General features: G+C 31.5%; 1 protein-coding gene across 2 annotated transcripts; it reads left to right on the forward strand.

Moving 5' to 3' along the window:
• Nucleotides 1-185: 185 nt before the first annotated feature.
• Nucleotides 186-20,600, forward strand: Urm1 (Ubiquitin-related modifier 1). Of its 2 annotated transcripts, XR_016178854.1 has the most exons (6): nucleotides 186-538; nucleotides 744-808; nucleotides 890-971; nucleotides 1,350-1,398; nucleotides 2,753-2,871; nucleotides 19,962-20,600. XR_016178854.1 is itself a non-coding variant. In XM_015335694.2 (5 exons), exons 1-5 carry the CDS (start codon nucleotides 495-497, stop codon nucleotides 2,819-2,821), a joined length of 309 nt encoding a protein of 102 aa, XP_015191180.1. In that variant the 5' UTR covers nucleotides 188-494; the 3' UTR covers nucleotides 2,822-2,999. The 2 variants fall into 2 exon arrangements, 1 of the variants encoding a protein (XP_015191180.1); XM_015335694.2 differs by lacking the exon at nucleotides 19,962-20,600 and having other exon boundaries at nucleotides 188-538; nucleotides 2,753-2,999.
• The last annotated feature ends 4,285 nt before the right edge of the window (nucleotides 20,601-24,885 follow it).

The following is a 24,885-nucleotide window of genomic DNA, read 5'->3' on the forward strand; positions in this document are numbered from 1 at the left end:
TAACTTATTTTTACTATAATTGGACCTTTTGTTAATTTATGAATGTTATTAATAAATTTCGACGAAAATATTTACATGTCGAGCGTCTCCGACGGGACTAATGACCGGCATACTGTAACAGGGCTGTACGTATGTTCATATAATACATGTACATTTGATCATTTAAAAAATATAATAAATATTTTTTAAAATTAGAGACAAATTTGATTAAAAAATTAATATTTATAATTAAATAATAAAAATTAAAAAATGCACTGGCTATATTTTTTTATAATAAATAATATGTCATATTAAATCGAAATGTATTTATAAATTTTAAAAGTTTCTGTATTAGACGCTACTGCAGTTCGAATTCCGAACGAAGGAACGTTCCTCTCCATTAAATATCCGATGCCGTATGCGCGTGCGCGCCTGGTTTACGGAGCATGCAAACGAAAAGTGTAAATCCAGAAAATTGTAAAAGAAGAGAATAAAATAAAAGAAGATTAAAAAAAATGCCTTCCGAAGATAAAACTTTTCCGATAACAATACAATTCGGGTAAATACCACCAAACAATTAAAAAGAGAAAGAGAGAGAGAGAGAGAAAGAGAGATATTGATACAAATAAAAAGAAATATTGATATTTATCAATTATTTTATAGAAAATTGCAACTACTGAACACTGTTTACACATTCACATATTTTACTACCTACAATAATAAAACTGTAAATAACTATTTCAATAAAAATTATTCTTTTACAGAGGTGGAGCTGAGACATTGTTCGATAAGAAAAAAATACACAAGGTTAACTTACCTGATGACGCATGTAAGGTTATATTCACTGTTTTTTTTTGTCAATTAATAAATAGATCTTTTCCTTAAACAATAATAACACTATATCTTATAGGGACATTGAAAAAATTATTATATTGGATTAAAGATAATCTCTTGAAAGAACGATTGGATCTTTTTATGCAAGAAGACACCGTGTAAGTATACACCGTTATAGTAAATTTTATTCTATATATTTTTTTTTGCTTTTTTTTCATTTGTTTCATACACATCGATTTTTTTTTTAATTTTAATTGACATTTATTAACATTAAATACAAAACGTTACAATAATTCACACAATATTTTGTTAATTTCACTTTCATATTTTACTGTGTACAATGGACACGTTCACATTTTATCATGACATCGGCCTTTTGTCTAGTTCCAGTTTGTTCCGCTAGGCAGTGTCACTTATCAATTTGGTGGGAGAACGCGGTAAAATATGATAGTGATTAGACGGCGTTTTCGTAGTGCTCAGTAATGTGAGTGTTTGTATTGTGTCAGCTGAAATTAAAACGTTATTCAATTTTTCAGACGACCAGGAATTCTTGTTCTTGTTAACGACACAGATTGGGAATTATTGGTGAGTTTTATTAGGTTATATTTTATATAATCGTATATACATACGATTATTATTAATAATTAAATATTTACATACATCGATTTTATTCTTTTCTTCTAGCATTCTAATCATTCTCTCGTATAATTTGTTAAATAATTTTAAATGTATACTTTTGTTAAGATTGTTTTATTTCCTTTTTTTTTGATATAAAATTAAACAGAAAAGAGGGCTAAGTCGTATTACTGTGCGAGAAGTTCGTAGGCAGTTAATCAATTTCGTCGCTAGATGGCTGCAGGTATACAAGTCAGGGACCGAGTAGTTTATCATTGACATTCAGTATCGAAGATCGCACTTTACAGGCATCTACACTTATCAACATCGCGTTAGAGGCTTTCGAACAGAACTAAAGATCTTATTAAAATATAATCAATGATATTATTACCAACATGCACAACGTATACTTCACGAAATAGTTCGAGGAAAGAACATATCTTTTAAAAAGTAAGATCTTTTAAGATACATATGAATTTATTTTCCATCCCATTTAATATTGTAACGGAGTTAGGGAAACATCAGACACATTCACGAGGGATCTTGAATACCGTTTACAACCCCCTTCATCCCATTCCATACCCTTCACTACCCTTTCCTCTTTCTTTTTTTCAAAAAAGGGCGCAAATCATCTTGGCTCGCTACACCCGTAAGAAAATTATCATTTTAAATTTGTAAATGTGTAGGCTGGGAGGCGCTATTAAAGCTCGTTGCTACTTTTAAAGGGAAGTAAGGGGGGGGGGTAGGAAGAAGAGAACCAAAAAGCAGACGGGAGAAGGATGATGGGTTCGGCCATTATTATGATAATACCAACGTTTCGCAAAGCTTCTCTCGCACACTTCGACTCCCACGTCTCTTTGTCTCGTTTACTCCTCTCACCGCTTTTACTCTACTTCTTCTTTTTCTAGATCTATATCTATATGTCTATATTTTTCTCATACATATACACATAAATACTTACATACATGTAGAAAGATATATAGCAAGCTAGTTCTTTTATCCTCATCTTTTCCTTTTTAAATGCTTCTTCATCTTATATGCGAGATCTTTTCTCCAAGTTCCTTCTTCACTTTATTTTACTTTACTTTGCTTACTCGTCAGGATCAATTCGTAAATTTTAAAGGGAATCGCTTTCGTTGGTATTTATGGGATGTTTATTGTAATCTATCTTCTCTTGTCCAGTTAGATTTAAGTTCATGAAAAATATTCTATTTCTAAGTTAGATCAGCGTATTTGTGATTTACTTTCTATTAATGAGATTCTTCGTAATACGGAGGAATATTTATTATAGGTGGAATATTTATATATGGAATATTTATTACAGGGTCAAGGAGATTATGTTTTACAACCAAACGACAACGTTTTCTTCATATCGACGTTACACGGTGGTTAAAATGTTAGAAAGGACATCACTCTTTCTACTGCCATTGCTTGTTGATGGAAGTAAGTGAAGTATTCTAGAAGGAGATGATCATTTGTAATTACAAAACTAACAATCTCGAAAGAGTTTATTATTATTATTTTAATAATAAGATCAAGTTACATCGATAATAAAGTTATTTTTATAAATATGCAATTGAAGTATATACGACGAGTGATTATCGAAACCTATTACTTTATTCTTACATTTTTTTTATTTATTTTCAAAATTACAAAATTCTCAGAAGAGGAAAACGTACATTTATAATACTTACATCATCGATCTTTTTAGCAAGGAAGTATTAAGGACCTTTGAAAAAAAAAATAAAGAAGAAAAAAAAGTAAAAAAATGTTCTTATACTCTAAAAAGTTTGTGGTTTGGTCCCTTTGATCGCAGGTAGATTTTTGTCGCAAGACTACGGCATTTGGCAAGCTCTTTAAGGCGAACGTGCTGGAAGGGTGTACGTACCATCGTAATCATCGTTGTTTGGCATGTGCATTCGAATAGAAATCCGTCGAAGAGAGAAGTTTCGAATGGAATAAAACTCGCGCGCGCATGCTTTATTTTATTCTTTTCAAAAGGGAAGAAAGAGAGAGAGAGAGAGAGAATGTGGGAGGGTAAGAGTGAGAAAGAAACTCGCAAAGTTTGTTCTCTCTCTCTCTCTCTCTCTTCTTTCTCTTCTATTTTAGAAAGAGAAACGTTCTGGTTCGCGCGACGTACAACGTTCAGGATAAGTTTCTCGTAATGACTATAATACAACGGCCAACACTTTGGCTGGTCTCCAAGGATTCTCGCCACGATCACTCTTTCCCCTACTTTTACCCTCACTTATTTCGTCTCTGGAACTCCGGCACCGCGAGCACAACGTCCGGGTACTTAGTACCACCCTCTCTCTACTACTACAACCCCCGAACCCACTCCAACTCCTTCCCTTCCGTCCCCCGTACGCGATACCACCTCCTAGTACTCTTCTTCCTACTTTACTTTGTGGCATGCTGGGCTTTACATATATTACGTTACAATTAACATTGCTGAGACTTTTGCCGAGTTTTGTCACTTTTCTTCACCTTTACCAGTAGACACCGATTATTATGAAATGAAATGATTTAAATTTATTTTGAAAAATGTTCAAACAAGGTGAATAAAATAAGTTAGATAGATTAATCAAAAATATTACATCGCAATTTGTCTAGTAAAGATATTAAACTGAAGATAGAAAGAGAAAGAAAGAATAAATATTTATTAAATCAATTTTGTGATGGAAAAAAAGGAGAGATGAGATCATTTGTAAGTATGTAAAATATGATAATATTTTATAATAATAAAAAAAAAGAATTTATAAAAATGAAAATAACATATTAATAAGAAAAAGGAGACATAAAAAAATATACATAGATAGATAGAAGAAATTATTTTATCATGCTAAAGTAAAATACGAGAGATACTATCCATATAAAATATAATAGATAGAGTAAAAAAAACAAAGAGAGAGAGAGAGAGAGAGAGAGAGAGAGAGAGAGAGAGAGATTGAAGAGAGAAGTTTTAATTATAACATGATAATTTATTATAAAAAAAAATCAAGATATTTTATGAAAATAATGTATAAGAAAATAAATGTGAAATGTAGTTAAAAAAAAAGAGACGTAGATAGAGAAAGATAGAATATAAGAGAGAAAGAGAGAAAGAAACGTGCTTTATCTGGTATGCGTGGAAAACTTGGCTCGTTAATTAACCGCTCGAAAGAAGGAATTTCTAATGGGACAGGCAAGTACCTCTCTCGGTTCTTTTCTTTACCTCTTTTAGCCCTTTTTACCGATTCGTTTTTAATCGGTTTTTAGTGAACCAAAGCAATCTGGCACATTCTTTTTCTCTCTCTCTTTCTCTTTATTTTTTCTTTTTCTTTTTTTATAAATACAATACATCAATCACGTCGTCATTACACGATATGTAACACAGCTGGCACATCGAAAAGGGTAATGCTCTGCAATCGTTCCATCAAGCTTTACCTATTCGCTCATGTGTTTATTCGGTGATTCTGGAAATGCGTTGGTACGTGCTTTCAACGGTATACTCCGAACGTAGAAGAACGTGAGACCTGTAACGTACCAGCATCCACGTTTAATCCGGCCTAGCTAGAGAGACCTTCCGTAACTAGCAGTATTATATTCTCTTTTCTTTCCCCTTTCTCTCTCTCTCTCTCTCTCTCACTCTTACTCCCTTTTTTTATCTTTTCTATCTTTATATATTTTCCCTTTCTCTCTCTCTATTTAAATTTCTCTTTCTCTCTCTCTCTCTCTCTTTATCTATCTTTTTTTCTTTTTCTCTCGATTTTTCTTTTAATCTATCTTTTTTATCCAAATCTTTATCTTTTTATTCATCTTTTTTTTTTATCATTCTTTTTTTCTCACCTTATCTCTTAATCTCTCTCTCTTTATTTCGTTCTCTTTTTATTGCGCTCTATTTCTCTTTCTCTTTCTCTTTTTCGATGACTTTTTTTTTCACTTTATTCTTTTCACTCTTGTTAAAGTTTTGTTTGAATTATTAAAGATAATGTTCTTTACATTGCTTTTCTACATTATCTCATTATCATCTCTCCCTCTTTCTCTATCTGTCTTTTTCTTTGCCCTCTTTTATTTATGTAAATAACCATCATAAGGGGATCATTTTAAACGATATTATAGATGAATTAAGTCGAAACAGAGAACAGATACAGAAATACCGTTTTCAAACGTTATGACGTTTATTTGACACGTGCTACGAACTTGCTGGACCAAATACCACGTTTCATTCTTGATCATTTGAAAGCCTTAAAATTGAAACGTGTTTCGATTAATTCTTGTTTATTCAATTCATTCGTCTTATATTCTTTTATTATTTGATTTATTTTTATTAGAAAATCTTCTTAATATAATTTTATTCTGTAATGTTTCTCGATTGTGCCGATCAGTTTGCAAAAAATATTTTTATTTTTTTTCAAACACAATTTATCTTTTTTAAAATTCATAAAAAGGTATCCAAGTGGTACATTTAAATATCTTATGAATATTCTCAGAAATTGAAAGAGTGATACAGAAAGATAGAATGAGATAGAAAGTGAGCCTGAGTGAACGAGAGAGAGAAAGAAAGAGAGAGGGAAGGGAAAATAGTATGAGGAACTCTAAGGAATTAGAGTAGAAAGGAAAGAGGGTTGGTTGGTTCTTAGAATCTTCCGGATTTTCGCGAAAATGAAATCAGCCGTCTTGATATCGCCACGAATTAAAGTTTTGCGTCTCCGCTAACGGTTGTTTCACTTTGAAACGTGCGTATAATTTCTGTTATCTTTTCTACTCTTACCAACCGTACACTACCACCACTACCACCACCACCACCACCACTACCACCACCACAACCACCATCACACCTTTCCCACCCTTTCCTCCTTCCTTCCTTCCTTCTTACCGCGAAATATAAAATAATAAAGGCACCGACGAACGAGCCTCCTGGGAACTTTGGCTATTTTCTCGAAACGCTTCCAAACTAACGCGTCTCGAACTTTTAACGATTCGCCCTCTTTTCTCTTACTCTTAACGTTCTTCCCTTACCCTACTCCTTTTCTACCTCTCCCTTTTCCCTCCTTTTCTTTTGCTTTTTCTTTTTGAAGTGAAAACTTCTTTAGAATGGGTGTGATTTGAAAAAATGAAACGCGGTGATGTAGTGGGAAAACGAAACCGGGATGTAGTGGGGGAAAGAAACGGCCTAAATACTACGTAAGAAGAGAAAAAGAGACAAACATATCATTATTTATAAAAATATTTGATTTTAAAAATTTTTTTAAAGTGTTTTATTATTTACTTTCTTTGTAATTATTATAAAAATGTGCGCCTGTATGAATGCAACCCTCCAGACACACTATGAAAATGTTGCTTGCGAGCGCCATCTGTCGGGACGGGAATTTTTTTCTGCCCGAAAGATAGGCAAGCCGTCATATATATGTGTATAAACAGTTTTGACTTAAAAAAAATTCCGTCCTAGTAGATGGCGGTTGCAAGCAACATTTTCAAAGTGTGTCTGGAGGGTTGCATACGAACAGGCGCGCATTTTTATAATAAAAATAATTGAATAAATAATTACAAATCAAAAGTACAAATAATATTATAATAATATTATATAATAAATAATATATCCTGGAAACTCGTTTATTTGAAGGTTTCACTTCTAATTTGTGTGATATGCACACATGTTTTTTTTTTGTTCATTCGCAGACTTTTCTCCCAATTTTGATTATATTTTTTATCATTTCGTTTATCGATATATTGTTTCTATTATTTTATCATATTTTTTTTTTTATTTCTTTCTTGTTGTTATGTTTTTTTTTCTTTTTATTTCGAAAGCAAGTACTTTTCAAATTTTTTCTACTATCCTCTATCGATATTGGTTTTTTTACCATTTTATCGTTTATTTCTTTTTTGTTTTTTTTTTTTTATTTTCCACCTTTTTCTTTTTATTTTATTTGCATTTTTATTTTCATTTTTTTTCTTCTTTTTCTTTTTCAAACGTTCTGTAAAAGCAGAAAATTTCAGTGGTCGTATACAAGAGAATTTTTTTCTCTTTCTCTTTTTTCTCTTTCTCTTCTCTCTTTCTCATTCTTTTTTCTTCTCTTTTTTTGTTTCTACACGGTAATTAGTACTTACTCGCATAATTACACGTTCGTTCTCGCGTATGCCGTATTTATTTTAGTTTAACAACGGTCTAACCATTAGAGTACTAATCCTCTTAATGTCTTCCCAGTCAGTGTGCCGTGTGCGTGCGTTTGTTATTTTTTCTCACACTCTTCTCAATTTGCACTGAGAATTTCATTTCCGTGATTAATTCGTTTGGCAAGAAAACTTCTATTACAATACTTGCATTCCCAGCTTGTTACTGAGAGCAAATATATATATATATATATATACAATATAACAAGAGAAAGAGAAAGAGAAAGAGAGAAACAGAATGAGATATTTCAAAATACACGTTTAATCTACTACACTTTTTTTTCCTTATTTTTATATTTTGTTTTATTTTTTTAATTCCTAATACCATTGATATCGCGTATGATATCGAACGTGTTCACTTGAAACTTTATATTCGATAAAATTTTATTTGTTATTTTTTTTTTTAACAAATAAAATAATAATTTAATTCAAACGTTAAATACGAAAAAATGTATATTTTCCACTTACATTATTCGTATACAAAATTTTCTAATGGAAAATAAAATAATTTATTATACATTCCCCTTGCGAGATACAAGAGAAATAAATAGAGAGAGAGAGAGAGAGAGAGAGAGAGAGAGAGAGAGAGAGAGAGATCGATAAATTAACATAAAGTTATCAAGCAATATCTTGAAAGGAATATTTTCTCGAAAATATTTTCTGGAATACTTAACGAATAGATAACACCTGCCGCTTCTTTTAACATTTGGCTCCAGTGCCAAAGTCATTTGAAAAAAAGAAAAAAAAGAAAAGGAAGGATTTCTCTTCTCTCTCTCTCTCTCTCATTCTCTCTCTCCTCTTGGAGAAAAAAGAAATCGATCGAAGAGGAAAAGAAAAGAAGAGTGGGAGAATAGAATGGAATGGAATGGAATAGAATGAAATAGAAAAGAAAAAAAAAAGAGACCGTATGCCTATTTTAATTCTTCTTCCCTCCTTTTTTTTTTTTCTGTGCTTAAAGCTCGTATTCCATCTTACTTCTTCGTCCTTTCTTCTTCTTCGTCTCGGTTGGCCTCCTTTCCTTTTTCCTTTCCTTTTTTTTTTTTATTTTCTATCCTTTTCTTCTTTGACTCGTTCGTGACAATGTCCCCTAGACCATCAGCAAGCCATCAGCATAAAACGTGCGGTTTTATGAGCCGTAGTTGGTAGACGGTTTCGCGTTACATCCTTCTTGAATGTTCTTTTTCTTCTTCTTCTTCTTCTTCTTCTTCTTCGGCTTCTTCTTCTTCTTCTCCTTCTGCTTCTTCTTCTTCTTCTTCTTCATCTTCTTTTTATTCCTACTTGTGAATTTTTCTTTCTTTCTTCGTTTTCCACTTCGATATTGTGTCGAGGAAGAATTCCACTAAAGAGATCCTCTTCGAGTCTCTTTTCGTTAAAATGACGTTAGTAGTACCACCACTGAAGAGATTGCTAACGTTGACCTTTCTTATGAAAACGCTACTACTTCTCTTTCTTCAACCAATCTCTCCGTCTTTTTATTCTTTTTCTTTTTTAAACGAGAGGTCTTAAGTAATAATACCGTTAAGTATGTTTATAAGATTAATTTATGTGATGCTTCTCTCTCTCTCTCTCTCTCTTTCTCTTTTTTCTTTTTTATATGAATATCTTTCTTAATTAGTCGAGTTAAATTTCTTTCATTTAAATGACGCACGTGTATAATCAACATTTCGAAATAATTATTTTATTTATTTTGCAGTATTACTTTGTGGAAATTATTTGGTAATGTCTTTTTTTTTTTATTAACACGTTCCATGCCACGTGCACCACCGGTGGTACACTTACCATTAGACATATTTATTTAATACTCTGAAAATATATGTTTATAACAAATTTTATTCTGTAAAAAAATATTCCTATTAAAATATTGATGCATTATACCAAATGCAGTAAAGAACAACGCACATAAGTTTGTTTATAATTGTGTTATATTTACAATAATTAATAATTACATGTAATGGTTGATTTTGTTAAAGCAAAATTAAATGACCTGAATGACAAGTTAGGTAAAAAAGGCTTGGTACTGAATGTGTTAATGATATACTTCAATAGTTTATGCGAATGATAGAGGGTAGTTTTATCCCTAGTGATAGGCAAAATTGTACGACCTTTTTAAAAATGTTCAAGTTAAAAAATTATTGAATTAAAATGGGGAAAAAAAGGGAAGAGAATAATGGCGTTGTTAATCGTCAAGAGAATAGAGAAATACTAAAAAGAAAGAGAGAGAGAGAGAGAAGAGGAAGAGGATGAGGGGTGGAAAACGTTGTCTCTTAAATACCTTTCGATCACCCGTCTAACGCAGGAGACCCATGGCAAATTGGAAAGAGCTTTTTCTGTATTCTTCGTCGTTTTCCTGCTCTCCATCGTGAGTTACAAGAGAGAGAGAGAGAGAGAGAGAGAGAGAGTTGGTTCAGGGTTTAGCACAATGCATGAGATTTCGTTCGGTCCATCGGGAGTCCCGACGCATCCCTATAGGCAGCTATTAGGGCGTGGGTCGCGAGTCCTTCGGGGAGAGATTCCCACTGGATGAATCAACTGGGATGGATGCTTCGACAGGATGGCCCTAAGGATTCTAGAGTCTCAAAGAAGGCGGATAATTTGTTCAACATCTCACAAAATATAATTTTAATTTACAAATTAAATTATTCATATAATTTAATTATTAAAATATACATTTTTAATTTAATGTATATATATATATATATATATATATATATATATATATATATATATATATATATATATATATATAATTTTCAATAATAAATAAATATATAATATATAACTTTCGTATAACGTATATCTATAAATTTATTGTATATAAATATAAACGTATAAAAGTTCATTTATATTATATATATATATTTCATTCGTTTCTTCATTATCTAACTTAATATTTTTCTTGAACTCATCCTCAATCTATCTCTTTCTAACTTAATTCTTTCATTCTATTTCTTTTTACATTCTTATCCCTTTCACCCTCTCCTTTTATCCTTATCCCTTCAATCTTTCTTTATCCCCATATTTTCTCTCTCTCTCTTTTATTCTTTCTATATTCTGACCAAAGCAACCCCACATCGTTTCTCCCTAGAGAACAGGACAAGCTCGCCAAGCCGCTGACCCGAATCTCAACTAGGTGTTCATGTCCATTTCGGTTCTGCACCATGCGAACTGTCTCTCTATTTCCCATTCAGTTCGTCAAGATCGTATGTCATCAAAATTGATAATAATAATGCTGTTCAGAATTGATAATGTTCCATGGAGAAAGACATTATTGTATAAGATTTAAATTGTTATTGTTGAATATATTTTTTAACATGATCTTTTTGGATAGTTCAAGTTAATGATAACCCATTCCCTATGATAAGAAAAATTATGACATAGTTTTTCTAGTGATAGGCAAAATTATAATAAAATACATATAATGATAAGAAAAATTATGTTGACATTCATCTAATGGTAAGGCAAAATTGTATGATCTTTATATTTATAAATATATCGAGCTTGCTAAAGAAAATAAAATAAAAGAAAAGGAAACATTAAAAAAAAGGTTTCCTGCAGTGGGCAAGGATTAAAAGGGTGGGTAGTCATCGCGTGATCGTAAAACATTATCTTCTAAGTTTATACACAAGACAACTATAAACTTCTTTCTCTCTCTCTTTCTCTCTTTTTTATTTTTTCTTTCGTTATGAACAATAATGATTTTTCTTTCTCAGGTTTTTCCTAGAATTTGTGTGATTAATATTAATATTTGTTTAAAGTATGAAAACTTTCTAACGTGCAATATTTATATATTATTTTAAATATTTACGAATGATTCAGTTTTTTGTATTTTCTTCTTTTAAAGTGAAATTTTCTTAACGATCGATAGTTATATATACCGAGACACGTTTAGTTATGAGTGGGATGCGACATACCTTAAATAATTGTTAATTAATCTAAAAGCACGGTGTATAAGTTCTACGTACCATTTTCCTCGAAATCTAACAGTTAAACTGATTCATTGTTCACTGTTAAAGTTCTTTTATTAAATGTTGTTTATATGACTTTTCGATGGTTGCTCATGTGCATAACCAAAATAATATACGTAATAAGTAGAATTTCCTTTTACGAAAAGTCATATAAACAACATTAAATAAAAGTCATTTCATAGAGAATAATGTGCCAGTCTGAAGGTGAATCTCGAAGAGAACGGTACTCCGATTATATATTTAGTGTTTTCAGGTAACAATACACATTCCTTTCAATTAACTAACGAGTATTTTAATATTCTAATACACCCTACTTACATTACAGCAAAATTTTACCCTCGATGTTATCACTGTGTAGGAGTGATAACAAAATTGCATTAGAATACAAAAGATGCTAAAATCCGAACGTTATAATCCTAAATTCTCTTTATTAGGAATATTATTACCGTTTCACGCATGCGCAACATTTGGAAAGACATATAAACAACATTAAATAAAAGTATTTTTATAAAGGACAACGTGCCAGTCTGAAGATGAATTTCGAAGAGGACGGTACATCGAATTTATATTCAGTGTTTTTAACTACAATATACATTTCTTTCGATTAATTAACAATCATTTAAGGTATATCGCACGTTCTAATATATTTTATTAATATTTTAGATTGTTTATATTAATATACATTTGTTTTAATGTTCTTAATCAGTGATGATTTTAGGTTGAAAATTTTCATCTTAAAAAAAATATCATTTCGAGATTGTTTATACAAAGTATGTGTATGTGCAATTTTTAAATTTATGTATTTTTTGTTATTCTTCCTTTAAAAGATATTAAACTGATTCTGATATTAAACAGCATTTAAATAACAGTAAAAATAAAAATTATATTTTTTTTTTAAATACAAAGCATATATGCGATATCATAAATATGATAATAAGAAATGGTTTAACAGAAAATATAAAGATCAGTAATTAATGATCAAAGCATTGGGTTATTCACGCTAGAGAGACATTAATGACAATATCGTAGCCATTTTTGGCAAAGGTTACGATTTAACGGCGAAACAGCCGTCGAGAGTAACGATCCTCTACGATCGTTTCGGATCTTTATGGCGATTCATATTTATTTTTTTCCGCGATGTTTATGTTGTCGAGATATAACAGAGAAATCGTCGTAGTCGTCTCCTCGTAGTCTCGCTTGAGAATACGTCGCGTAAACCACGATTGAAGTACTCGCCAATAAAATTGTCTATGATAGTGCTGATGGTGGAAAGTCGCGAACGACTTTTTGGCCTCCCGTTCGATATATTTCTGTCACTGCTTATATATTTTTTTTGGTCTCTTTCCTTTCTTTCATTTTTTTTACGAGTTGAAGTATTTTACTGAAGAAAAGGTATACAATTATTTTGATTTTTATTTCTTTAGTTTTTTTTTTTTATTTTTATTTATATAAATCAGTCAATAATTATACAATGTTTAATTACTTTTTTTTAGTAGCTATACTGTTAGTAATTGATTATGATATTACATTTGCTATACTGTTTTTGCTCTGGACAGTAATGCGATAGCGTGTAGAAAATTTTAAATGCACTTTCTACCTCCTGATATAATTTTTATTTTCTTTCTTTTTTCTTTTTGTACGTGCAAACGTAAAACGAAAAAGCTATATGTTAATTTTTTACTTTAAGTAAAATCTAACTAACGTTTGAGTACTTGAAATCTTTCATAATTGCAAAAACCAAAAGCATCACAAATATTTGACAGTACGATTTCACCACAGTAAAAAGAAAAATACAATTTTATTTAAAATACTAATTGATTCTTATTCCAATTAATTCGCGGTCTATAAAATCAAAGGAGAAAGACTATTATTATATCAAAGTTAATATTCCTATCTCCGATTGAGTAAACTTCATTCGCATGACGACAGGTAATTTCGAGTTAAATCTCCAGAGTCCAATTTGACCTATGACTCTTTCATGCGTGAGTAGTATACACGATAATCCTAATGGGACTACCTTATCTTACCTTCATTTTAGTGACATTTTACTTCTTTGATGACATCAACCTTCTTCTTACTTTTATGTTCGTTATGATGATGATAATAATAATAATTATTATTATTATTAAATATAAATATTATTAATTATTAAATATTATTAATATATTGAATATAATAATAATAATAATTATTATTATCATCATCAGAACATAATCATCATCATCATCATTATTATCGTTATAATAATTATTATTAGTATTATCAAAGATAGAATCTTTTATGAACCTTTTACACTTACGATAGAAAAGCTTCGAGCAGAAAGCTTTCATCGTTGTTAGCTGGCTTTAATACTTTTGGCAGGCACACGTTACTATCATTCGTTGTTCAGCAACCATACATACACTTTCTCGTCGAAGTTGCGTATAACTTTAATTAACGTGCCATATCGAATTCGTTCGTTCTAACGTTAATGCTCACTCTCCTTTCAGTTTTCCTCGTTTTAACGTTTTAGAAAATGACATGAACGTAATCTATCCATTTCTCCCTTCATTCCCTTTTTCTTTATGTGTATAGATACACAAACACAACATGTGTATAGAGTAAAATACTTTTCTATACTATCATTCGTGAATAATTCATTCGTCTTTTGATAAATTGTTTATATTTAGTTTATGTTTTATATTTCTTTTCTTTCTCTGAAATTAATGTTTCAAGAATTTCTTCCTCTTACATTCGATTATCTTATTTAAATGATTTTCTCTTATTTTTTCTTTTCCAGTCCGGTTGTGTCGTCATTCTCGTACATCGAAGTTTGGGTTAAAGAAAAGTAGTATCTGTTATTTTTTTTTTTCTTTTTTTTTTTTAAACTTCTTGTACCGAAGAAAGTTTTACTAGTTATAGAGTTTTCCTTTTTTTTTAACTCTTACGTTGGAAAAAGACACGTAGTTGTAAAGTTTGGAAAGTAACTCTTCTTTTATATGAGAGGATTACGAATATAGAGGACGATAACGAGGATAAAGTGCTCAGTTAATGGCGTTTCGTAGTGAATCGATCTTAACTCGATGACTTCGAAACCAACCACTACGTGATTGAATTTCCTTGATGGTTTTCGAGCATGCGTTAAACAAGTACGTTAGTACTTACTTAGGTAATCAATGCAACGTTAGAAAAGTAGTAGTCCTTAGTAGTGGTGGTGATGATGGTGGTAGTAGTAGTAGTAGTTGTTGTTATACTTGTATTTGTAGTAGTTAGCTTCGGCAGGAGAAAGGCTACGTGCCAAGGATCCGTGTAAAGCTACCCCCTGGCCTCATTATAATAAACCGCGAAAAGTGACATGACTTACGTTACAAACTGTCCGTGGCATGAACTTTCTCTATCTTTTTCACACTTCCTCCCCCCTTTTTTTTTCTTTCTCTTTCTCTTTGCTCGTTAACGAAGCTTTTTTCGATTTTTTTTTTCTACCCAGGAACTTCAAATCCTTGCCAAAGTCGAGCTAGTTATTTTGTTAATGTCCAGTTTCACCCTTTATGGTTCTTTAAAATAGAAACAAAATAATATAAAACGAAAACGACTATAAAAGTTCGTTTTAAAATGATATTTTCATTTTCCTAATTATCACTCGATTATTTTGTTTTTGTTTTTGGGAATGTATATTATTGAAAGAATAAAAATAATTTTAAATTCGATGATTTCCTAATTGTTATTTATTTAATTTAACTTATATAATATTTTTCAACTAAAATATAAATTACGGAGAGAGAGAGAGAGAGAGAAATAACAGAAAACGAGAACAAAATGTTTTTATGTAAGATCGACGAATAATTTTACTGATTTAATTTGTTATCGTTGTTTTATCTTTTATTTTAATTAATTAATTTTTATGTTCCTTCGCTCTCTTCGCATCGAGGATATAAATTAAAAGAGGATATCGGTAAAAAAAGAAAAGAAAAAGAAAGGATGGAAGGAAGAGGAAAATGACGCTAATCTTGGATATTAATTTTTTTCTACTTCGTGCTGCTAACATCGAGAAACAAGAACGCAACGTGAAAGAATTTAATCTTTTACAATATACGATATTTTTTAAACTCTCTATTACAAAATACATAAATATATATTTACAATACATTAGTTTCACATACTTAAACACATTTTTTTCTTTTACTCATGTAAACACACAGATTTATTTTATAAAAAAAATTTTTTCTTTCCATTTTCCATCATGCGGTACTTCGAAAATTAATTTACAGTATTTTTCTAAAATATTTAATTTATTTTTGTAACTCAATTTTCTCGCAAAATTCAATTCATTTCTTTTATCTTCTTTTTCTTCTTTCATTCTATTTTCGGCGATTCGATAACACGACAAACGCTAAAAAGTGACAGAAACGATGATTTTTTTTCAAGTGACAAAACTTTCTTAGAATCGGGGTAATTTGGAAATCGTGAAACAGAAATACGTCATACGATGAAACGCAGAAATACGTCAGAAAAAATAAATAACCATATGTGCCCATAATTAAGAAAGTGATCTAAGTTATATATCTCTTGTTTCGAGATATTTAAAGATTTATACTTGAACACTATATGAATTCTATACAATATTGAAATAACAAACATTATCTAACGATTCATTTTTGATAATATCGTGAAAATTACATTGAATTTATTTAGTTTATAATAATGTAGTGTGTAATAACTGATAAACTCATTTTTTATTAATTTTGACTAAGACCATTTTCATAATTATGGGCACATATATACATTTATAGGATTTTGTATGCGAGAGAATGAGACAGAAGATGATTGGATCGGCAAGAAAAAGAGAAAGAGAAAGAATAATAGGTAGAGAAAGAACATCTTTTTTTGATTATCATCGGGTAGTCTCCGATTCGACTGGAATTAATCAGAAGAATTCATAATGGTAGTCGCGTAATCGAGGAAAGATCGTGTAATTTTTAATGACAAGGATAGAAGATACGATTCGTTTGACTTAAAGTGGCTACCTTTTATAAGAAGTCACAAAAAGCATTATCTCGTTATCCTTTCTGTCGGTTTTCTCTTGTTAAAATGATAGGTAAGAGAAAAAGATGAGTAGTAAGGAAAGAGGAAAAGATCTTTTCGGTGGTGGGGGGGGAGTGGGAAGGTAGTGATAAGGGGATGAAAAGTGTAAGTAACCGACAAGGATAATTTCTATTTCCCGGTTCGGTTTGTTCTTCGAAGTATCCTAACACGTTAGCACGCTTTTCCTTCCTAAAGAGAAATACTGTAAAAGTAGATCGCGAAGATAAGAAGATGAATTGAAAAGCGAACAGATGCTGAGAGAGAGAGAGAGATAAAGAGAGAAGATGCCCAAGTGGCATCGTTGGGTGTTGCTAGGTTACTGGCTTCTTTCTATCGATGAGAGTGAAAAAGAAGTAGAGAAAGAAAGAGAGAGATAGGAAAAGTTAGTTTCTGCCAATTGAAAACTTGATAACATTTTGAAAAGAATTTATTGATTTTCTTGTTATTTTTTTGTTTTCTTTAACGAAACTGTATTATATTTTGTTAGTAATATTAATAAGATTTTATTCCTGAAATATATTATTATTATTATTATTATTATTATTATTATTATTAGATATATGTAATTTTAATTATTTAAATATGTTTCGTAGGAAAATTTGTAATAGCTAACCTTTGGCGTATAGTTTCTGAAAGTAGGCAACGTTTAATACTCGATAGATAAAGTATATTAAAAAACTTTTTGAACCTTTGAACAAAGATATCCCATAGTCGTATAGGCATGTATGACTACATTTCCTATCAAAAGGGCTTAAAAAAGTTTCTTACCAATAACGTTCATAATCGATATTATAAACGAAGTATTAAGTGTTGCCTATTTTCAGGAACGCAGTTTCTTTTTTTATTTTACATATAATATTATGTACTTATTATCGTGAGATTTGAAGTTGAGAAAAAGTTCATGTGAATAAATGTATTTAAAAACAACAAAAGTAATATGAAAATAGGAAAGAGGGGAAGGTAATACGATTTAAGCTGGCTTGCTTTTACTTGTATAATACAATTGGTACAAGCACCGATGATCGAACAATTTAGAAAAGCGTACATTTTCTCTTCTCTTTCTATCTTGTTTCGATGTTATTTCAGCATTAAAACAAGCTGTTACCTCGAGGCAGTTAGATCGAGAGCGCACGTTACTAGCATGTTACAATCGAGAAACTATCCATCGTCCTCTGGTCTGATAGTTACTCCTAACGGCTTTTATATCGAAACCCGAAAGCTAGAGAAGTGAAATAAATTTACAAGCTAACCGACGAATTTGCCTATTTTTTTTAGTCATTTTTATTTTTTTTGGGAAAGGCTGGAGGGATTCTCTTTTTTTTTGTTACATAAAAATGTGTATAGTTGCTTTTTTTTCTCTTTCTTTTCGTCGAGGTTCGGTTTTCACAGCTGAAAGAATTATTTTATCGGTTTTTTTTTTTTTTTTACATTTGATTTTTATTCGATTTTATATGATTTTTTATATTTTTCTTTTTACAAATTACATTTCCTCTTGAAAGTTGTCGGTTCTTCTTCTTCTTTCTCTTTTTCTTTCTCTTTCTCTGTCTCTTTACCTTTTCTTTCTCTCGTTCTGTCTTGTATCGGGAGAATTTTCATTTTCACCTGGCTCCTTTCAATTTTCCTCGGTACTCTCGATTCGATCCTCGAGTGGGTACATACTCGAGTTAACGACTTCATCTGGGACCGCGTGTACCTATCGTCTAACCGGCACGACTTCGTAGATCGCTTTGAAGAGCTTACTGCTAGAGAACGAAGAGAGTAAGAGAAAGTGTGTAAGAAAGACAGAGAGAGAAAGAGAGAGAATTAAAGAAAGAAAGAAAGAGACTTTTCGAAAATGAATGAATTCGTTCGTTAGAAGATTCAATATTGTTTTAATTTTAAGATTCGCAGGATGAGTTGAATAAGGCACTTCTACTACACACCTACATACACTTGCATATACATATACACACACACATAATATAATATAATATTCTCTATCCTTTCTCATTTCAACCGAGTGCAAACGAGTATTTCAAACAATTTTAAACGAATTAATTATATCCTATAACATTCTTTCGATAAAAAAAAAAGAAATCTTCTTCTAAATAAGGATGAAATATCCTATCTTGTTTTTTTTTTCGTCTTTTTAAAAATATTTTTCTTATTATAACGAAAAGGTCACAAATCTTTATAAAAACATTAGTCTTATTTTATAGTCTTTTTCTTTTCTTTTTGGGTCTCTTGTGTTTGCTTCGAGTAAGATAGGAAATTTTTGTAGATACGATATACACACATATATATACATCAAAACGGTCCAGTCCTTTTTCTATCGTTTTAAAGAGTATCCCACCTACCACCTATAAGTTGTGTGCGTGTAACATCATCGTCGAGCAAAGTGTGGCTATCGTGGAAGTGCGATAAGAGCCGCGAAGGGAGAGAAACGATGATACTCGTGGAAAAGGGCTACCCTGAAAAGCCTACCGCAATCATCGTAAGGGGATTCAGGGTCTCCTTTTGCTACTCTCTCTTTCTCTTTCCTTTTTTCTCTCTCCCTTTCTTCCTTTTTCTCTCACCTCTTGTCTCTCTTTCTGTCTCTCTTTTTTTACACTCTCAGTTCTTCTCTCTTCTTTTTTATCTTGTAGTTTCTCTATCTTTTTCTCTTTCCCTCTTACAATTAGACTCTTTCTTTCTCTATTTCTTTCTCTTTCTATCTTAGGTTCTTTCTGTTTTTCTATCTTTTTCTGTTTCTGTTTTTCTTTTCGGTTACTTTTCTCTGTAGGACTTTTTGTACGTCTCTCTCTCTCTCTTTTTCTCACTTCCCATTTTCATCGTGGTCCCACCCATGTCCTTCTCGAGTATCCACTCGACTCTTCTGTCTATCTCTTAACCGTTTCGTCTTTCGAGTGCGAGCTGAACGGAACTTGCCTTAATGGCTCCACCGAGGACGAACGCCGGCAGTTGCTCGAAAAAACAATTTTCCTGGTCTTTCTCTTTCTCTTTCTTTTTATCTTTTTCTTTCTGAATTAAAGAGTATCTCTAGTTTCTCTTCTTCTTCTTCTTAATTACATTCTAATGAAATTATATCATACTGTATTCTCTCTATCTTTCTCTTTCTTACAATGTTTTTTACTGTATTTATTTTTTGTTTGTTTTTGTATTAGTCAATTATTCTTTAAAAAAACTACATCGAAAGAGTAATTTTTCGAGATAAATCAGATGAAATTTAAACTGCAGTTTATTTTTTACAGGCACAATTTATTTCTTTTTCTTTAGTTTTTAATTATTTTCTAGAATTGGCACGACATCCGCGAATGGATGACATTTCCCTTTTTTTCTATAATTGATTTGTGTGTGTTTCGTTTTTAATTCCAGATATGAATCGGTAGAAGGATGGACTGACTATTTTTAAGAGGAAACGATTTGAAATTGGCCAGTACAGGATAACTTCTTTCTACTTGCGTTCACGTCGAATTCTACGGGATAACGGAATTGGCTGCATCTAGGCTCGATCTTAGATAAGGATGAGGATAGATAGACGATGGAGGATGGTGGATGGGAGGTTTTTGAAGAAAAAGAAGGTAAAGTAAAGTAAGAAAGTAAGAAATAAAGAAAGAAATAAAGAAAGAAGAAAAACGCCGCCAGCAGGATTTTCTATGTGACTATCTTATCTTTATACGTACACATATGTATACGTACACGTACACATACAAATATATGTCTATATAACTATGTATATACACATATATGTAAGATCTTCGGTAGGGGCTTTTCGTAGTGAACTTTTGCAGATATTGAATATCTCGGACCATCAATCACCTTGACGCGGCAATATCCGAAAGTATTACTCTTATATTTGTTTCTATATCGAGCACCGATTTATGGCTAAGCCACTTACTTCCTTCCTTCCTTCTTTCTGTCCTGGCTCGATCATGTGCATCTTTGTTTTATACTATGGACAATAGAGAAAGGAAAGAAAAATAAGAAGAAAATATGATCAAGAAGAAGAGTAGGTGAATAAATAAATCGTCGGATATCACACACTCAAGTAAGTCAAATTTATAAGAAATTAATATTAAAGTAAATTTTTATATAAGATTAATCGAGATTAATGGCATTTTAAATTTATCACTATTTTTTCTCTTTTTTTTTTTTTTAAAGAAAAGGAATTATTATTCGTATATCGTATTATTTATTTTATTACTATTATTTTTTATATATTTTATATATTTTATATATATATTCTGTGAAGTAGGTGTTATATTGTATTATATTATGTATATTATTATTTTATAATGAGTATTTTTATCTCTCTTCCACTTTCTCTCTTTCACCCCATTTTAAAACAAACATGCTATTCGGTAGCATGTCTTTTATTAATCTTTACGGTGCGATTGTAATTTCAGTGCTCTTTACCGTCAGTTGGCTGGAATTCTCGACAAAGTGAGGGTGAGTGAGAAAGAGTGAGAGAGAAAGAGAGATAGATAGATACATTGCCTTTGAACCACCAAGGGGAGTTAATCATCCAGAAAGTGTCGCGTGTCAGAGGGTTACCTTGTCTTCTCCTTCTCCTTCTCCTTCTTCTTCTTCTTCTTCCCCCTATCTTCTTATTTTTCTTCTAGAGAAAACGGAAAATAGAAAATAGAAAATAGAAAAATAGTGAAAACAACATCGGGGTGATAGTATTCCTTTGACACAAATGTGTATTGTGACGTTATCGATATTTCAATCATTTTTCCCCTTTTCTTACTTTCTTTCTTTTTTTTTTCGTTTTTCTTGGTTTTTAGAAACTATCTATGACCATCCAATCTTCAAATTTTTTAATAATAGATAATAGCAAAATTTTTCTCGGATAATTTTAATCTGTGTCATTATATTTTCTATCGTTTTCTCTCTTCTCTTTCTCTCTTTCATGTTTGTACTATTTTTTTTCTTTTTTTTTTTTTCATTCATGTTAGTGTTTGCATTATTTTTTATTTCTCTCTTACTTTCTCTCCGTACTTTCGTGCACACGTTTCTCTGTTCTCACTGTATGTTTCGACTATTTTCTATCTCCATTTCTATCTATCCATCTTTATATATCTCACTCTCTTTTAGTCGTTTTCTAACAGTTTCCAAAGTTATTCGCCTAGCTCTCTGTCGTATTAGAATGCAACGCGCATTTGGTCGCGCTTCTCGTTGCCTAGAATTTCAACAGCTGGAAACTGTTTCTCGCGGAACGACATTTTCGAAGGCCGAATAAATAGTACATATCGTAGAGGTAGCTTTCGTGAGCAACGAAAGGGAGAAATAGAGATAGAATGTGTTTGTGGATGGTGGTGGTGGTGGTGGTGGTGAAAAAAGGGGATGGAGATGAAATAACTTACGGCTGCTTTTCTACGTTTCGTACGATAGTCAGGAAGACGCTCTCGTGCGAATCTTTGCGAATCGTTTCCATATTTGGTCCAAGTTAGTATAATATATTATTTTTGTCAAGTTTTAAGAAAAGAAAGAAAGAGATAGATAAATAGATAAACACAGATTGAAAATTTATTACACTCGTACTTAGATACAAATCTATCTTATTGATATTAAAGTATTCCAAGTTTTTTTTGTCAAATTGGTAAACATTTTTCATACGAACGAATTTGTCTAACGTGCAATGTTTTTCTCTTTTTGATTTAAATAAAAATTTCAAAGTCACAAAGTTTGTTACGTACTTTGAGCGTACTTTAAGAATGATTAAATATATTTTACCAATGTATAGCAAAAAAGAAGTTCGGTCGAAATAAATTTTACTTAAAAGCGTCGATAATGCGATTTAGCAAACAAAATTTTCTATTCTATTTGACGTAGGATATAAAAAGGAATGAATGATTAATAAAAAAGAAAAAACATAAAATAAAATGAAATGAGAGTTAGATTGGAAAGAAATTGTTCATATATATATATATATATATATATATATATATATATATATATATATATAAACTATTATATTTGATGATACGAAAATGATAGAAAATTCATCTTCGTTTCATAGAAGTTAACTTAGTGCAACCCTACTTTCTTCTTACGATAGAAGGTTAAAGCTTAGGCGACTACTACTAACCCTTAAAAGCGGAGACGGATATAGAGGGAATATCGTCGATAGTTTACACAGCGATAAAAATAATCCCGTAAAAGGACCGTAAACTCGGTATCCTGTTAGAGTTATGATATTATTCTTTTATAGGCAAACGGAAAAGACCGACTCTGACGTATCGTATTCTAGTTCTCGTTTTTCTCTTGGTGAGTTATTCGCGCGCGTACCACTCGAATTCGCGTTAATAAGAATCGTTCGATCGAATTGTGAAAGCTAAAAAGGCATAAAAAAAATACTGAAAGAGAGAGAGAGAGAGAGAAGCGTTAATATCGTCTAGCACGTTGGCACGCTTCGTTGCACATCGAGAGCACACTCGTCGAATTCGTTCTGTGATTTTACCCTTCACGCCATATTGTACGAATGCACATCGGCACTGCGATCTTGGGAACGGTGTTGGAACGTCGAAAGGGTGGAAAAGATCTTGACAAGAACGAAATTCAAACGCGAAACTGGGGAAAAAAGTATTCCTCACGGTTCATTTGGTCTTTTTTTTCTCTTACCCTTATGCCAACGTATATAGATATTTTTTTTAATTATTAAAAAGTCACACACGTCTATTATATATCGTAGAAATACTGTTGCCTATCGCAAGGGTGGTTGCATCGTAGCTATACTATATGTATAAAACGTGTTGTTTATAGTTATTCTAAATTCTTAAGATAAGAATTTTATGTTTAGATTTTATTCGTTGTGTTTACAAAATTATTACAAATTTAATTCAATAATTAATAAAAATGTTTTTCTGGTTATATAGAAGGTATTGCTTATCATTAGGTTCTATGTTTTAAAGACGTTAAAGATTTAAATAACCATTATTTATTAAATATTTCATGTTAAATAAAAATTTATTTAAAAAAGTAAAGATTAAAGTAAAAAATACGATTATATTATTTAGATTTGATTCAACTAAGATAGGATAATTATCGAATTGTCAGTAATGTAACCGGTGCTATTGTTTTTGATCTCAGTGATAATCAAGTTGAGACGCAAGCGTTCCTGTCAAGAGTTCGCCGGGAGGGTTTGTTGCGATCGGGGGCTTGTACATCCCAGGACGATGCGGTGGTGCACCTTCTCTCAAACTTACCCCTTCGAAACTCTGCTTCTCTGCGGCCAACAGTTTCTCTCAACTTTGACAATCTATACCGCTCGCAGTTCGTGTCTCGACACCTGGCCACATCGGCAGAAAACTTGGCCAACTCTAGATGAGAGTCCTCTTCTCTTGCCCTCTCCCTCTTTTTCGTCTTCATACTCATCCTCTCTCATTCTCCTTCCATTTCTTCCCTGTCTTTCTATATCGATGAAGAAATTTTTCCACGAGATTGCAACGACGAACGACACACGGTCGATACAACTATTCCTTTCTACTTTCCTTCATATTTTCTTTCTTACTTTTTATTTGAATTTTGATTTTTATATTTTTTTCTCTTTTCCTTCCCTTCTTCTCTCTTGCTTATTTCTTTTTATCGCGATTTATCACGTTTTTCTCTCTTTTCCTCGTGCATTTTTGTGTTTTTCTTTTTTCTGTTTCTTTTCAATTCAAAAAGTTCAAATCTCGTTCGTTAAACGAATTAAAAAAAATGAGTTAACGAATAAGTCAATGGCTATGTTGCAACTTCGTTCGAATCGCACAAAAAGTATAAATTTCGTGCTAAAAGGTATTTAGGAATCAAACGAGGAAAATGAGAAAATTTCGTGTAAAATCGTTTAATTGCTCGTCGTAATTACTAGCTGTAAATGAGGACCGATGGACGATTTGCTGATTCATTTGGGTAATAGTATACCTACCAACTCTCTATCCCCGTATTCTGTATCTCTCTATTACTTTCTCAATCTACCGTAACATTATTTACAAGTTTGGTAAACGGTTTAATCATCGTAAAAAGCCAAACAGTATATAATGCCATTTGAGTTACCAACTTTACCATACATGCAATACACATATGCTGTTATTTAACTCGGTTAATAGAACATGCTTGACGTGTTTTATATTTCTAACTTCTAATCACGTAGATGAAAGAAAACGAAAAAGAAGAAAAAGAAGAAGGAGAAAAAAATATAATAGAGGGAGCGTCCGTATTTGATCATTTTATCGATGTCCACATTTTTTGTTAACTCGGTCGGTAATGCAGGTCGCGTATATACGATCAACGATTGGAAAGAGGGTGGTAGAAGGAA

This window comes from Polistes dominula, unplaced genomic scaffold (assembly GCF_049000335.1).
Source record: "Polistes dominula isolate Pdom_NZ unplaced genomic scaffold, Pdom_raw_medaka contig_373, whole genome shotgun sequence".
In the NCBI taxonomy this organism is placed as follows: Eukaryota; Metazoa; Arthropoda; class Insecta; order Hymenoptera; family Vespidae; genus Polistes; species Polistes dominula.

Excerpts from the sequence above, each read along its gene's own strand:
- Urm1 (XM_015335694.2), top strand. The coding sequence starts at position 495 with ATGCCTTCCGAAGATAAAACTTTTCCGATAACAATACAATTCGG. Across the intron at positions 539-743 it reads CCGATAACAATACAATTCGG|AGGTGGAGCTGAGACATTGT; the intron begins GTAAATACCACC and ends ATTCTTTTACAG. Across the intron at positions 1,399-2,752 it reads ACACAGATTGGGAATTATTG|GGTCAAGGAGATTATGTTTT; the intron begins GTGAGTTTTATT and ends TATTTATTACAG.